The sequence below is a fragment of the Hyposmocoma kahamanoa genome, unplaced genomic scaffold (genome assembly GCF_003589595.1).
Source record: "Hyposmocoma kahamanoa isolate Upper Pololo Valley unplaced genomic scaffold, ASM358959v1 114, whole genome shotgun sequence".
Classification (NCBI taxonomy): Eukaryota; Metazoa; Arthropoda; class Insecta; order Lepidoptera; family Cosmopterigidae; genus Hyposmocoma; species Hyposmocoma kahamanoa.
The window spans coordinates 5,888,001-5,905,088 of NW_020653383.1; the positions used below are offsets into that span (position 1 = coordinate 5,888,001).

The 17,088-nt window shown below is 42.1% G+C and overlaps 1 protein-coding gene across 1 annotated transcript; it reads right to left on the reverse strand.

Annotated features, from left to right (window-relative positions):
* Nucleotides 1-3,320: 3,320 nt before the first annotated feature.
* LOC113239381 lies at nucleotides 3,321-10,375 on the reverse strand. Its single transcript, XM_026476367.1, has 3 exons — nucleotides 10,284-10,375; nucleotides 9,511-10,186; nucleotides 3,321-3,512 (listed from the first exon to the last, which is right to left on the reverse strand). Exons 1-3 carry the CDS (start codon nucleotides 10,373-10,375, stop codon nucleotides 3,321-3,323), a joined length of 960 nt encoding a protein of 319 aa, XP_026332152.1.
* Nucleotides 10,376-17,088: the final 6,713 nt, after the last annotated feature.

Below are 17,088 nucleotides of genomic sequence, written 5' to 3' on the forward strand. Positions count from 1 at the left end.
TTCAGATAACATTATAAGCGAATGTTTTGATTTGGACTTTAGTAACCTTCTTACTTGAATTTGAACCTGATCTATGGTATGGATATGGAAGTATGTTCTGCTACATATGAAAAAATTTTCTTGCCGACAAAGGCTGTAATGGGAATAGAAAAGGCCCGAGGTATTTATTTGGGGCATTATAGTCAAGTTAGCCACCATGCAATCATATCATTTACGAGCAAGTGTTATGAAAATGTGACGTTTATAGCGCATGTTCGTTTCTCTTTCTTTTTCTTTGTTATATTCTCTCCATGTTTGCTTTATTAAAAAAAAAGTGAATATATACAGGTAAGGTAAAAAAGACAATGAAAGCTTAACTAATAGGAAGTAAAACTAGGATTTTTAAATTACATGAATAAAATTGGGTCCCCTCGGCAAGGTGCCCAAGATGCTGGCTTTGTATTGCTATGCTGATGCGTTGGGTAAGGTAGCTGCCGGCCCTTGGGTTTCCCAGACAGTCAATTAATTTTTTCGATAAAATTTTGTTCAGATGAAGGGCACTGGGACCCCATGGGCCAAGTGTTTCGACTCCAAAGCCAGCCCTCTTGCTGGTGTGCTGGAGATGGGATGGGGCATTTGTGTCGGCACATGTGGCGTCCCACACAAGTGCCTGGCCCATACTCAAAGGGATGAGAGTCATTCCGTACGGGCGTTTGCCATCTGTTCGCGATATGGCGCTTGGCTCGAGAATAGCGGGCATAAGGCCCGGCGGATGATGTTAAACGCCTATCAAGGTGGAGTACCAGATATCGAAATCTATCCTTACATCCATATAAATGAAAATTATTTAAAGTAAAACGTGAACGATCCTCTTCTCATAACCAGTTAACCTAATTACCATTTATAATACTGCACAAGTTCCTACAAGGAATCTATTAGAACTCGGAGGAAAGTGGTTCCTTGAGATAACCGCGATTTAATGAAGATTTATTCCTTTCTTCGCAAGCTTTCTTTGAAACTGAGATTGTAGTTGCTCTTAGTTGTATTATTAATTAACGAAAGTTGAACGTTGCCTTTATTATTGTAGACTACAGAGCCCGCCTGCGACTTGTTGGCCGCGATCTGAGAAGTTTTCCACTCAGTATATCAACGTTAAGGGCACATAACAGTACACCTTATTTTAAGAATGTAAGAAATATTTTTGATTGCAATTGACGGCTAAAAGACTATTGAAAAATACAAGTTTAAAGTCATAACACGATGTTTGTTTTATTTTAGATAGTCCCACGTTTATCCATTGTCTATCGACAGTAAGTTGTGAACGAGAATGAACCAATGTTTGTTCACTCTGACCTTGGGCAAATACCGGTAGTATCGATCAGTAAACCTGGCAGAAATTTTCATTTTTTAGTTGCCTCAAAATTAATAATTGACCAATATTGTAAAATTTTTTAAGGTGAAATCGCACGACATGCACATTTATATGCCGAACAGGTCTGAGGTGGAATTCTCTGCCCGTAGACTTGTTCCCTGAACGATATAACTTGGGTCTTTTCAAAGCGAGAGGTGAATAAGCATTATCAAGGTGTGCATTCTCCATCTGCGACCTCATCGTCGCTTTACTTTCAATCAAGTGAGATGGAGGTCAAATGCGTACGCATTTATTTAAAAAAAAAAAGGTCAATTTGAATTCCCTGTTAAGCAATTGAAGCGGTACAAGGTATTAACAAACATTTAAATATATATATATATATATTCTTGACCGCATCTCATACCTAGAACACAGTCAGTGAATTCATCACATAGATTTATTCGACTACTTATATAAAATAATAAACTTGTTGCAATCGCTATGCCTATGTTGAGTTTAGTTTTGGCAGCCGGAGTAGAAATCCAACCTGGATTTTAGGCCTTCCGTGGTTGTTCACTAAAACGTTGTAACCCACTTTATTTTAATATTTTATTTTATTGAATAGATACCATGACGTCTTTAACAACCATGAAAGTCATGTATTTTTTGTAAAAATACTACACAAGTTTTTTATCATTATTGATATAAATTCGAATATTACAAAGAAAAATTCCTTCTATCTGACTGGACTCGAACCAGTGTCTGTTGCCACACCGGAGACGCCGATCTTACCAACGGAGCTACAAATCGAATCAGCAGAACTTATGAATTTCTTTATGTGCTTTTTGCCGATCTTTGTATTGATTAAACGTATTCTTTGCCGTCAGCGCCACTTGTGAGAAACTCTAATAATACTGCTGTCAAAAACATTCTGTAACGTGATGATAACCTTTTGGGTAGTAAACTAATTACCCAGAGATAGACGCTGGTATCCATCTCCTATATGAATACCTACGATGCTCAGATTCGTCCATTGACAGAAGCTCCAAAATTCAATTGCGGGGTTCGCCAATGAGCTATGGAGCGCAGCATACTAGGTGTAAAACTAATAGATCGTGTCAGGAACATCACGCTGCGCTCAAAACAATTTGCCGATGTAGCTCGGAACTAGGCTGGTGACGTCTGCTATATGCCATGTGAGTTGTGGACCAAGATAACCCCAGAGAGGAAGCCCCACAACTCAAAAAGACTTGTCGTTAGGGTTTTTTAGATTCCTGTTTCAAGAACTGGCCAGATGTTGTCCATGCCCAAGGCTGGGATCAATGGGAAAAGAATGGAGAAGCCTTGACTAAGAAGTGGGACAGAAAAGGGTTATAGAAAAGCATGAAAAATATATCCTTGGTTGCTTTTTACGACAGAAATATCCTATAGGGAAGTAGAAACCACACTATAAACGTATTTAATGAAGTTTATGGTTATTTTAAATCTGTATCAAGGCTTAAGGAACTCATTTACCCTACTTTAAAATGCCTTTAATCTGAAACGGGCATTTTAAAGGCCTTCGGCAGATTTCATTTGCCGGATAGAGAAATTGTATTGGAAATTGGACTCAAATCAAGTTAAGAGGCAATTTCCCATTAAGTCCGAGTCTCGGGTAAAAAGACATTAAAGCAGTGTAGTTGTCAGTTGTCGGCCTCTACTTGAGAAGTTGATTGAGCGCTACATTGATAGGAAAGAATTTTAATTTTGAATATTTTATGAGGGATTAAAAGGTTCCAAAAAAAGCAGGGAAATATTTGGAAGGGTTTTTATGTAATTTAGTTTTTAATAAAGTTGGCCACACTATTAGTATATACACTGTAGTTTATTGAAACATATGCTTTACAAATCAATAGGTATAAGAAAAGGCATGCAATTTCATATGAAGCTAAAGTATTTGTATTTTGTATTTGAAGGTAAGTAAAAATCATTTTATAAATGTGTATTTCATTTATAAGGACGAAATCTGCGCACGCAACCATCCACGAGCCATGATACACTCACTACGCATGCGCACCGCGGCGTGCGCCAGCGACAGATCTCCGCCTACGTTCAGTTCGCGCGTTCGCGACCCAGCGTTTGTACGTGTTGTATAGAGTTCCGCCTGCCGCGCTCCGACCGCGCGGCTTTTGATGTTAACATACTATAATATGTAGGCCTCACGAATAAACTACGTGTGTATTCTATTGTCGGTGTTTAATTGTGATTCGTAATATTCCCAACACATTAAATAGACATCTCAAAATTGTTTACATTTAGTTAAGTAACTAAACAAATGGACTATAGAGGAATGTAATTTTTATAACGAATTGTACGTAGCGTTATGAACGTTACGTGAATTATGTAATGTACAAACTAGACACGATGCGGAAGCTGCGGGAATTCCCGAGACTGCACAAGAATTCTCTGGAATACGCGTAACCTGTTTTCTGGCTCGTATTCAATTTTTAGGTTACACAATTGACATGAAATTTATTATGCTATATTATACTACTTCGTCCTAAAATATTTGCTTGCATTGCAATGTAAATTCGGCCCAAGAAATGTAACATAATAAGAATAAGACAAGTGTGATAACTCCATAGAAACATCGGAGCGCGACTTGTATCGTATAGTGTACGGACGCATACAAATCATGCCCAAGTTTGATAGCAAGAAGGAGTTTAAAACAGTTTAAAATGAGAATTGTGTGATGTGAGGTTGTCTTTTTAAATTTTTTTGGGTATGTTTCTTAAATAATTGTAATTTATTTTACCTTTCAGTCATTATATTTTTTGTACATAAACCAATTTCCTCGATTTTTAGATTTTTATAGCTTTAAAATATCAATTCGGAGGCAGAAAACATTCGTCAATGACGATAAAACTTAGTATTTAATTGAAGCGGTCGTTCGATGTTTAAAAAATGCCATCAAATAGGAAAGGTGTTTAACGGTGTGTTTGTGGTAACTTGAACAAGAGTGCCTCAAATTGTGAGTTATTCAGAATTGCATTTCTATTTCATAAATCATACTCAATAATCAAGATACTAATACTAGGTACAAAAATATCAATATACGTAAGAGTAGTGTAGCAGCGATGCAAAAACTCGTTCGTGAAACGCGCGTTTTCATTGCATCGATGCAAACGCGCAACTGCATCGATACAGTCTCTTATGTTGAATAATTATGTACGAAAAATCTGTAGGTAGGAAATTAATAAATACATTAAATAAATAAATGAGTTAATTAATTTAAAACATGCAACGCGTTTGTATCGCGTTTGCATCGCATTTGTATCGTTACTGCATGGCGTTTGCATGGCTACTAAAAGTCGACGTGTGTAACCGCCCCACGAGACTCCGCGAAGTTGTTTGTATTAGCTATCATGCAAATCGAAATCGTCTGAAACTCGTAGCATTAAGGTCGTGTGTGTTTAATAACATAAATAGTGAAACCAATGTTTACTAAACAATCTACCAGAAACGTCACCGGTGTAAGTATATGTACACTATAAAACAGGTGTAAATGTGTTAAAATTGTCACACAATTGTCAAACTCGGTTACTGTACAAAAAGATACCAATACTTTCCATTTTGCAATTTTTTTTTATGATACCAAGTGGCGGGACGAGCATGTCGCCCACCTGGTGGCAAGTGACACGTCTGTCTATAACAATTGCAGTACCACTCAGTGCTTTAAGCCACAAAGATCTGAGGGGCTACATAAATGCATCCCCCGCCCACCAATGCCCAGTTAGCGCGACGGAGTTAATTTATTTCCTTGATCGAAAGATTGTTTTAGCTGATCACCAAGACTTTCAGTTCTACACTCTAATCGGGAGTAAGCGTTTGTGGTGTGATATGCAATATATGTTGTTGTAATATGGCGGGCTAAGGACTGCATAGATTATTGTACTCCACCGCGCGATAGCCTACTCACGAAATCGTATTAGGGCCCTGGCAGCGGTTATTGGATTATAGACAATTTAGAACCTCACACGCCCAAGAGCGAGACAAAATTCAGATTCCCACATAAACTGGTACTAGAGTACTGTCAAGAAGATCCGTGACCCTATTGAATTTTCTTGTTTGGTAGAATATTCGAGTGGATTCCCCTGCCTGCACACCATAGCTTGGGCCTTTTCAAGTCGAGATTATACAGGCATTATATAAATGTGCATGCTGCGTTGTCATTTTCTATCATGGGAGACTTTTTTTTCATGATATCCTGAGACGGGACGGACAACTCGTGCGCCTGATAGTAAGCTACACGTCTGTCCATAACGGTTGCAGTGTCACTCAGAGCGGGCACTTTCACTGCGCCCGTCACCCTGAGACTTAGTTGACTAGTCCCATGTGCCTGTAATTTCACCAGCACCCTTACCCTTCAAAACTGGAACACAGTAATGGTGACATCACTGCTTGTCGGCAGAAATAGGTAAGGTGGCAGTAATTCCCTTGACGAACTCTTTCACAAGGACTTTGACGCTCTACTGCTACTACATGAGGAGGGAGATGGAGATCAAATGCGATCAAATATTTTTACCACAAAAAAAATAAGCTATGACCTCGTGTACTTCAGAATGTACATAATATATGCTGTAATTCTGACCCTGACAATATTCTTCCGATGGTCACTAATTATAATGAAAACATCTCTTTAAAATGTAGCGCTTTATATATATTCTGTTCATAGAGTATCCAGAAATATACTTTGAAAAATTCCGCTTGCATTTTTCATGCTAACATGAGGACGAGAACTGAGGGGAGAACTAAGTATACTTGGACCTGAAGCATGTAATTATATTTAGTAAATTTTAATGTGCATTGGGCGTTTAGTGCTTTTCCCATTGTAGTATGCAGGGTCATAAGGGGTTAAATGTGTCATAAAAGCCACAAAAATGTCTTTAACACCATCGTTAATTGACTCAGAGCTGAGACAATGTGAAGTAGCTATCATTCTTAACGTGCTACATTCTTCATACATCCTTCTTGTTCTTCACAAAAAGAAAAGTCTAGTACTTTTTAAATAACATCAAGTGACGGGATGAACAGGTCGTTTGCCCGGTGGTAAGCTGCACGCCTGTCCAGAACAGTTTCAGTGCTACTCAGGGTTACCTATCAGTAGTCCGAAATGACATTTTCCAGAAATAACGTTTGCTCGAATTTTCATAACTTCGAAAGTAATTTTGAAAGGAAAACGTTTTTTTCTTTTAAATCTAACTTAACCTAACCTTTTTTTTATTATTATTGCCGTGAGGAAAATGCGTTACGGACTATATCGGTTCCCAAGAGCATACCCACTAAAATCTCACGGTGTTCCGCGGAGCCGCGGGGTCCCTTTCAAATGCTACCGCGACTCCGGTGGTGCCGGTCCGCCTTTGGGCGCCTTTGGGCGGACCCCTACTTAGTACTTGGTACTTGGTGTAACGGGCTAGTGTCCGCAACTCGACGTCAAGGCGCCTATTTTGCGTGTGGTGGGTGCAGGGTCCTACTCGTGCCACCCAAGCTCCTCCAGGAATCTCAGCAGCCTCCTCGGTTTGCTGAAGACTTCGGGGAGCGACCTTGGCACTCCAAGGTACTTTGCCCTGTAGTTGGCCACGCCGGAGCACTGTAGTAGGATGTGCGCAGCCGTTTCCTCCCCCTCCATGCACGCTCTGCATAGAGGGCTGTCTGTGATACCTAAATTGAAAAGGTGTTTATTGTATGGACCATGACCTGTTAGGGCGGCAGTTAGAGTGCGAAGCTCTTGCCTGTTGAGTTTAATTAATATTCGTGATAGACTGGCATTGAGCGTTGGGAGTGCTTCCCTCGCCTGTCTACAAACCGTAAGGGTGGTCCATGTAATATTATGTGAAGTTTTTGTACCTTTGTGTATAGTTGTTCTGGACCATTGGTAGGGGAGGGACACTATGGGTTCTGGTCCTACTGCGTCCGTCTCCGACCCTTTTCTGGCTAGTTCATCTGCTGCGTCATTGCCACGTGAGCCGCTGTGTCCTTTAATCCACTGTAGAGTTAAGTGGTTTTGTATACATACCTCCATGAGTGCTTGATGGCATTCATAAATGAGCCCTGAGTTTATGTCATAGCTGTTCAGTGCTTGAAGTACTGACATACTGTCAGAGAGTATTCGAATGGAGTGGTTCTTTACTCTTCTCGCTATGATTGCTTCTGCCGCCAACTTGATGCCCATACATTCAGCCTGGAATACTGTGTTGTGGTCACCAAGCGGTGTTGATATCCTGATATTGAGGTCTTCTGAGAATACCCCAGTACCTGTTCCTGAACTTGTTTTAGATCCAGACGCGGACCTCTCTGGGGTTCAGTCCTTCATTTGGATCTTCAAACAATTGTATCTTGTATTTTTTGTCAAAGATGTACTGTTTTGGGATCCTATCCACAGCCGCCTCCAGTAGCGGTTCCTCATTGACTGTCTTATGAAGGATTTCTGTATGTGGGGTCCTCATGTGCTTCCAAAGGCCGGTTCTGTTTAGACGCACTGCTGTTGACGCCGCTTCCTGTCTGATGAACATTGGGAGGGGTCGCAGGTCCAGCATCGCTTCGAGGGCCGCAGTCGGAGTTGTCCTCATGCAGCCGGTCGTTGCCATGCAAGCCAGTCTTTGGAATTTGTCCAGCTTGTCGGTTGCGGTCGTCAGTTTGGTTCGTGGCCACCATACTATCGCGCTGTAACTGATCATGGGTCTTATCACCGCTGTGTAGAGCCATAGTGTTATTTTGGGTGAGAGTCCCCATTGTTTACCTACCATTCTATGGCACTGCCAGAAGGTGATAGTGGCTTTTTTAATTTTGTTGTCCAGATGCTTGTTCCAATTCAACTTGTTGTCCAGTATTACTCCCAAGTACTTGACTTCGGTTGATATCTGTAGTTCTGTACTGAACAGTTTGGGTAGTAGGTAGTTACCCAGTAGTCTTTTGTTTGTAAACATTACCAATTCCGTCTTTGTTGGGTTTACCGACAGTTCATATGCCCTGCACCATCTTTCCACAATCCGGAGTGCAGCTTGTGTAATGTCGCAGAGTACATTGGCATAATTTCCTGTTACCAGTATAGCTATGTCATCAGCATATCCTACTGTATCGAAATGTTCTTTGTTCAGTTTAATGATGAGGTCATTTACGACTATGTTCCACAGCAGAGGCGACAGTACCCCTCCTTGAGGGCATCCCTTCGCTACTATGGCCCATGGGGTCTTATTTGCTGTTGTTTTTATAGTTCTTAATTTTAGCATGTTGCTAATCCAGCTGATGAGCACTTCATCCACTTCGTGCCTCCTCAGTGCTGATTGTATGCTGGAGAAGTTGGTTTTATCGAAGGCTCCTTCAATGTCGATAAAGGTGCCTAGGCAGATTGCTTTGTCTTTGAGGGCCACTTCTATCTTGCCCACAACGGCATGTAGGGCCGATTCAGTGGATTTGCCTTGACTGTATGCATGTTGGTTTCCGTGTAGTGGTATGTTCTTAAGCGCTCCATCCCTCAGTTCTCTATCACATAACCTTTCTAATGTTTTCAAGAAGAACGATGTGAGGCTGATTGGTCTGAAGGACTTCGCGTCAGTGTAGTCGTTTTTACCTGGTTTCGGTATAAATATGACTTTTACCTCTCGCCAGCTGTAGGGCACATAGCTAAACGCTAGACAGGCCTGAAAGATGTTGACCAGGTGCTGGACCAGTGTGTCCCCGCCCCATTGTAGGAGTGCGGGGAATACTCCATCTTGGCCCGGAGCTTTATACGGTTCAAAGGTGTTTACTGCCCATTTTGTCTTTTCGTATGTTACTACTTGTTCAGCGTATCGCCAGTTATGGATCGATGTATTGTAGTTCATTTCTTCGCACCTTTCGTCTTGGACGAACCTACATCCTGGGAAATGTGCTTCCAGTAGGGTTCTCTCCGTGTCCGCAGGGGAAGTTGTGTATGTGTTGTCTATTTTGCGTATTGAACCTAGCTCAGTTGAATTTGAGTTGCCTAGGATTTTCCTTATTCTGTTCGCTTGTGCACAAGACGTGATGTTCCCGCAGTAGCCTCGCCATGACGCGGTGCTCCTGAATCGTATGCGCTTTTTTTCCTTGGATTTGGCCGTCTTGTAGTTTTCCCAGTCCTCATCCGTGCATGTGTTCATTGCTCTATTGAAGCGTCTCCTTACCCTTCTGCGTAGCCTCTCAAGTTCAGGCCCCCACCAGTGTTGGCCTTGCCGCGGGGCAGATTCACTCAGTGGGCATGCGGAATTATAGCTGCTCAATATGTTTGATGTCAGTTCTGTAACCTGCGTTTCTATCTGTGCTGTGTCCAGCAGTCTTCCCGGTGCTACCGGTTCCCCCAGGCTCTGGTGTAGTTTGTCAATGTATATTTTACGATCGGTTTTTCGGGGATTCCGTTTCGGTTGTTGTTCTTTGATGGTTGTTTCTAAGTTGAATCTTATCCATCTGTGGTCCGAGAAGGATGCTTCTTCGGACACGTGCAAGTCTTGGACAAGATTTACAGCTCCTTCGGACGCTAGGGTTAGGTCTATGATCGTCCTGCATCTTTTATTTACGAAGGTTGGTACTGTACCTTTATTAAGGATTTGAAGGTTAGTTGTGAATAAGTATTCTATTAGGTTCTTTCCTCTGTCATTAGCAAGTTCCATGCCCCACAACGGATGGTGGGCATTGGAGTCAGTGGCCACGACGATGTGCTGGCCGCTCTGCTCGCAGTATTTGATTAGCCGTTCCATTTTCTGCGGTGGTGGTACATCAGTCTCCGCCATATAGACAGAGGCAAGCACCACTTCAGGCAGGCCCGTGGCCGTGTCAGCTAAAAGCTTGACGGCACACAGGTCTCTGGAACAGAATTCTGTTAGTGGCTGTACATGTAAATTATTAGAGTAATATATGCAAGTTCGTGGTTTTTCTGAGATGGTAGTTGATATCAGCTTACCTCTCATCTGTGAGAGTCCATTTATTTGGCCGCGGGCGCTGATCCACGGTTCCTGGATCAGTGCCACGGCTGTGTTGTTTGCCTCCAACCATTTCCGGAGTTGAACCGTTGCGGCCTGGCTGTGGTGGAGGTTGCACTGTATGATGTGTGATTTACTGAGCGAGGGGGTAACCGCCATCAGTGGACAGCAGCTCCTCGTCTTCGTCCTCGCTCAGTCGGATGTCTCCCATCCCCGACACGCACTCGTCCGCAGAGGCGGGGGTCAGGGAGGGCTCCTTCCCTTCTCCGGTGATGCCAGAGGAGGTAGAGGGCTCCGGGGAGACATCCATCGGTGGTTTATTAATGTCCGCCTTCTCAGGCGGCGTATCCGTGTACAGGCCCCTTTTGGATCTGAACCTGAGGTAGACCGTGCCTAACTGGAAAGTGAAGCGCCGGTCATGCCCCAGGACAGCCGGGACCAGTTCTTCGGGGAGGCTCACTACCACGAAGGTATGTCCACTTTGCTTCTGCAGCTTGTGGACATACCAGCGGTGAACCTCCGCCCATGGGTTTTGCCACTTGAGGATGCGGCCGATTCGGCGTGCATCGTCCCAGTGGCCAGGAATCAACAGTCCGCAGACTGCCCTCCGGGGAGCCTCCACCCCATTTTTCAACGAGAGGGGCTCCCCGGATGGCAGCCTGATGGTGCTAATGGCGTCTTCTAGCCACTGGAATGTGGCTGTGTCGTGGCACCACAATTTCAGTGACCCGTCACTAAAGACAGGTTTACCCCTGAATTGTGGGCGGACCCCTACACCATCCCCCCTTAATCATGGGGGGCAATCTGCACGGATATGCCCCGGAACATTTGGGGCATCCACCGGCGGCGGAGGCCTGTGCAATACAGGGTCTCCCAACCCTACACACTGCTGGCCTCCACAGATGGGACGCAGGCGGTCGGCGAAGAGCCGTCGCGTGCATCCTCTCCGCCGACACCGAACGGGGTCCGAGAGGGCGCTGTCTTCGCGGACCCGTTCGGCCGTCATCTTCTGCAACATCATGTCCTCGCAGAAAGAGACCATCGCCTGCCATGACCTCTAGCTTCCCAGGATGGCTCAAACTATGCTTGGCAGTGGGAGGTCTCGTCCCACCACGTCGTCGACCGTAAGGGTGCTGGTGAAAGTACAGGCACTTGAGACTTGTCAACTATGTCTACAGGCGCAGTGGCAGTGTCCCTCATATCTTTGAAATTAAAACTCTGAGTACCACTGCAACCGTCATGGACAGGCGTGAGATTACGCGACTTGTTCGTCCCATCACTTGGTGTCATAAAATAAAAATACGACAAATCTGAGCGCGTACTTGCCAGGACCCGAAGCATGTAATTATATTTAATATACATTTTAATATACATTGGCATTGTAGTTTGCTGGGTCTTAGGAGGATAATGTCATATCCCCCTAAGACGTTGTCAAGTTCCATGTGACTGTATTTTACCAGCACTCATACTATTCAAAACCGGAACGCAGTAAAGGTCACATTACTGCTTGGCGGCAGAAATAGGTAAAGTGGCAGTACTTTCGTGGACGAACTCTTTCACAAGGAGTAATTTCACTAAGAGTAATGTCCAAAATGTCAATATGTTAACCGAATAATTTGTATGTGTAACAAAATATCTTATTTGTGTGAAGCTGGCCCTAGTTACCTTATGTATTTTTGTGACCACAAATTTAAATTTTCTGGCCTAATTAAAATGTCCTGATATACTGTTACAACATAAATTCGTATTCCCACAATTTCCTTTCTACGATGCTGTAATCATCTCATAAACCCCTTGGCCCTTAACTATTAAAATTAACGCGGTATGAAGATAAGTCCATTTACAATTCACATCCACTGACCAAGTTATTATGATGGGGGCATTACACTTACCAAGTTAGGTAATTATGTTGATAATGACTACTGTCTAAATCATAGGTTCCCAAACTTTTTATCTCACGTCATGGTGCGAAAAGTCAATGTAAGGTTAAAGTAATATTGTTTTAAGAGTTTGTGCTAGGCCCCCAGGGCATCCAGGAGGGAAGGGGCAGACCTGTACCTCGAAGACGTCCACAGGTGGAGACTGAACGCGAGGCGGGAGCTATTTCGAAAATGTAAAAGACGCTGGAGGAGCCGACTGTTGGCGTCCGTACGGTAGAGGCAGTGCAGCCAATTCTTAAGGATTTGGAGGAAGGAAGGAACCTGTCGACTGGTACAGTTGCTCTCGGGGCACGGATGCTTCGAGAGATACCTGTACAAGATCGCTGGGAGAGAGCCGACCCCTATCTTCCATCAGTGTGGCTGTGCCGAAGATACGGCACAGCATACGTTGGCGGAATGCCCAGAGTGGGCAAAGGAGCGGGCGGCAATGGTCGCCGGGGTGGGACACGATCTCTCATTACTGGCCGTAGTCAAGTCTATGGTCGGAAGCGAGAGGTCGTAGGAGGCGGTGAGCTCCTTCTGTGAGGTTGTAATAACACGGAAGGTGACGGCGAATCGGATCAGAGAGAATGACGTCCTCGCTGATCCCCGCTGGCGGAAGAGGACAGGGCGGAGGCGCCACGCGGAAATACGCCTTTTCCCGCCGTACTGGGACTCGGGTGACGAGTCAAGGATTACTCGTAACACCCAGTCCCAAGAGGGTAGGGCAACTTCCCCGTGTTCCAGGAAGCCGCCCAGGTGCACCAGTGGCAAGGGCTACTTGAGAGGATTCGCGCCAAAAAAAGGCCGCGAACGTCCGCTCTTTGTCGGTCGTGGTTAATGGGCAACCGGTACCATAACCCCCGCTAGGCGGCTGGATGGATCACCCCGAAGTTTTAGTGGGTAGGCTTCCTTTCTGGAAGAGGGTCCCACATAACCCCGCGCCTCCCCGGGCGCGGTGGTATGCGTAACGCATTTCTCCGGGTTAAAAAAAGGTCCCCAGGGCGTTTCACGGCTATGCTACACGGAGGGAAAGTACCTTAAACACTGTAGATAAAAAATATTACTTCATTTTCTTGAACGAAATTTTAAATTAAATGTTAAATTTCATGGTCTCTCTCTTTATTTAAGACGTTATTTATGTAAAAGAAAACAAACTTTATGATTGAGGCTTTCGATCAGTTTAGTAAAATTACAGGTGTTTGTTTTTTCACATTTAGCGGGTTCGATTCCCGGCTTAGACAGGCGATTATTTAAAAATATTTCAATACAGTTCGAATTTTTTTTTAAATCAAAATGAAGTCTTCTTTCGGTAAAATTTTCTATCTATGGTATTTAAGGTACTTTCCCTCCATGTGGCAAAGCCATGGCACGCCCTGTATATGTAGTAAGTAGTATTCAGGTGTTTTTTTTCAAATGCGATAGCATCCCTAGACAGCATCAAAGCCCCCAATTGCTCCCCCCTCGGTGGTAGGGACCACTTTGGGAAACTGTGGTCTAAATGGACTCCGGTCTTGTTCAGATGAACTCTACTATTCAGGAGTTACAGTGTTTAAAATTTTAACAAAGGAGATATTTTAATGTTCTTGGAGCATTCACTCTAGTACGAAAACTGAATATTTATGCGTATACGAAATTGACGACCTCATCGAGGACGCAGAATGAGGAGGTCTCAAGTTACATTTTAGTATATTTTAGGTAGTTTTCAATTCGACAGTTTTTTTTGTATGTATGTTACGCGATAACTCCGGCGAACTGATTTTAATGATTCTTTTTTTGTTGCAAAGAAGGTACCGCAGTATTGGTCCCATGTAAATTTGAAAAAAATATTCCACCTCTAGTCCGGTTTCGTACACTTTCTGATAACCGATTTCAATAAAACTTGGTAAATTCGGTCTATTTACACAGTTTTATTGAAATCGGTTATCAGAAATTTTGAGGACAGATTTTTTAGTACTCTGTACGAGTTTATTAATCCACGACGCAAAATGGGGACGTATTAATTAATTCCTAGTTTTTTTTCTGTGAGTCCATGTGTGGCGACGCAGTTCCCAAACGGATGAACTGATTTCAAAGCAGTTTTGTTTTATTTGAAAGCTGTTTTAATCAAGATGGTTCTTTGCTACGTTTTATAAACATCTGTTCAACTATGTGTCGCTGGCAGTGCCCATAAGGTCTTTGCGATGCAAAGCTCTGAGTGGCACCGTTACGGATAGGCATATCGCTTGTCATCAGCCGCACGACTTGTTCGTCCTGTCACTTGGTATTGGTATTATAAAAAAGTCTTCCGAGAGGCTGAGGCAAAAATGCAAAATGTAGGTAGTGGATGTGTACAAGATTGCAACTTCTCCGATCGTGAAATCAAAGACACTAGGGCAAGTCCTTTTTCTCCATACTTTAAAGTAATAGCGGTAGAGCTCTTTATGAAGTAGCAGTGAAAGAGTTGATTCAGGGAAGTACTGCCACCTTACCTATTTCTGCCGCCAAGCAGTAAAGTCAGCATTACTGTGTTCCAGTTTTGACGGGTTCTGGTGAAATTACAGGCACATGGGACTTGTCAACTTACGTTTCAGGGTGACGGGCGCAGTGACAGCGCCCCTTATATCTTTGCGATTTAAAGCACTGAATGGCACTGCAACTATTATGGACAGGCGTGTCGCTTGCCATCAGGCTCACGACTTGTTCATCCCGTCACTTGATATCATAAAAAATACAAAGCAGAAATCACATACGATGTATTCACTCTAAGGCAAAGTTATGTCCTTTAGTTCAAATGAATGTAACTTACAATGATGACTGAAAAAAAGTTATTTACATAGTTCGATTCAAAATTCTATGTTCTACGTGGTGCGCACTATAAGTTTCCGGAATGAATAAGAAAAAATACTATAAATGGTCAGAAATTAATTTATTGTTTCTCAAAATATTCTCTGTCAGCGTTAATGCACTTTTTCATACGAATGAACCAATATTGAAAACATTTATGCCACTCCTCCGTGACAATCCCTGAAACATATTTTTCATACTCTTCGACAGCCTCTTCAGGTGATGAACATCGTTGACCGCGTAACTGATTCTTAATTTTTGGAAGTAAATAAAATTCACGAGGTGCCAGGTCGGGACTGTACGCGGTATGGCTCATAAGGTCGACGTTGTTCACACTCAAAAATTCATTTGTCTGTCTGGCCGTGTAAGAACTTGCATTATCGTGGTGCAAGATAATACGGCGTTTACGGTTGTTTTTACGGAGTTTGTCAATAACTTCCGGCAAACAAACGGTCGTGTACCAATCATTAACAGTAGCCACGTGTCCAGTTTTATTAAAAAAAGAAGCAACCATCCGCTTAGAGGCACTTTGCACGCGCGCCACTTTGGTTGGTTTCGGCTCATCTCGAAAGACCCATACGCTCAATTGCTGCTTTGTTTTGGGATCGTAACTATAAATCCATGTTTCGTCACCTGTTACTATATCCCACACCAAATTTGACGCCCCTTTGTTGAATCTGGTAAGCATGGCATTGCACCAAGTGATACAATCCGTTTAAAGTCGTAGAAAATCATACTACGAAAATTTTCACGAGTTAAATCCATGGTGACGTAGACGAACAATTTCTAAAATGACGCCACAATATAAAAACAAGTGACAGTCAGATAAAACAAACTGTATTCTGCAGCCAAAGAGTTCCATTTTCAAATGTTGTAAATTACTTTTTAAATATTGTTTATGTAAGAGACCAGTTCCGGGACCTTTTAGTGCGCCCTATGTATTTATAGTGATGTAAACAAAATCTTCAAAAATTTTTAAAATCTCTTAAAATTCGTGAATTTATTTTTTCAAATCTATTGCTGAAACCTTCATCTATTAGTGATGTAAGTGACGATATAAATCATGAATTTCTGTCAAAACAAATGTTCATATTAGGGAGAGCGTATGTTTGCGTGAACTGAGCAAATATTGCTTCACTGCTCTCATCTACATGGAAGGTTTAAACAGCCGAATCGAGGGTTGGTAAAGTCGGAATGACGAATGTCTACCAGTTTAAGTACCACAATTGCTTGCGGTACAGGCTGCTGTTACCCATTTTACTAAGAATTTTTAAAAATCGTAGATATACTGAACCACAAAATGGTAATAATTATAATTTATTGTACATAAAAATAAAAACACGTTACATGGCATAAGCTACGATTAAAAAGTTGTGGCCTAAAGTGGCGATATTTTCACCTCTGAACCACAACGCAACCTGTGTCTCAGAATCTAAAGTTTTTTGACGTACAGTTTCAAAGTAACTGCGGTTCGGACAATATAACAGCACTTTTTAACAATAATCAAACTTGTTGAAAACATATAAAATAAAAATCTAAATACAGGGTAAATGTCAAAAACAGAATGAATTTAAAAGTAAAAAGAAAGCTAAAAAATTAAAAGAAATATATAATGCGATAAGAAAAAAAAACATATAAAAAGTAATTTTTTTTTATTTTTTTTATTGAGGGACAAACAAGTCACACATGTGCAAAAATTCATATTTAAAATTAACTTATGACTAAACCTGCAGTCCCCTAAATATACTTAAAAAAAAAGATAAAAATAAAAAAACTATAAATTAAAAGAACTAAAGAACTTGCTAAAACGTTTTTATCCTCAAAAAAAGTTTAGCTTGAGGTTAAGAGTTCCTTAGAATCGTGTTAAATCTTTTGCAATCTATTTTACACTATAATTTTGGCGTTATGTTTTGTTAGAGTGTAAATGGAGACTAATTTATTCACTATAAATCCCTGTAAAATATATTAATATATATATATATATATATATATATATATATATACATATTATAAAATAAATAAATCGTGCACTTCAGCATGA

Coding starts and splice junctions, on each gene's coding strand:
- LOC113239381 (XM_026476367.1), bottom strand. CDS start 10,375: ATGGTTGGAGGCAAACAACACAGCCGTGGCACTGATCCAGGAACCGTG. Junction 10,187..10,283: donor TGGACTCTCACAGATGAGAG/GTAAGCTGATAT, acceptor ATTCTGTTCCAG/AGACCTGTGTGCCGTCAAGC. Junction 3,513..9,510: donor TTGAGAGGCTACGCAGAAGG/GTAAGGAGACGC, acceptor TACATATTATAG/TATGTTAACATCAAAAGCCG.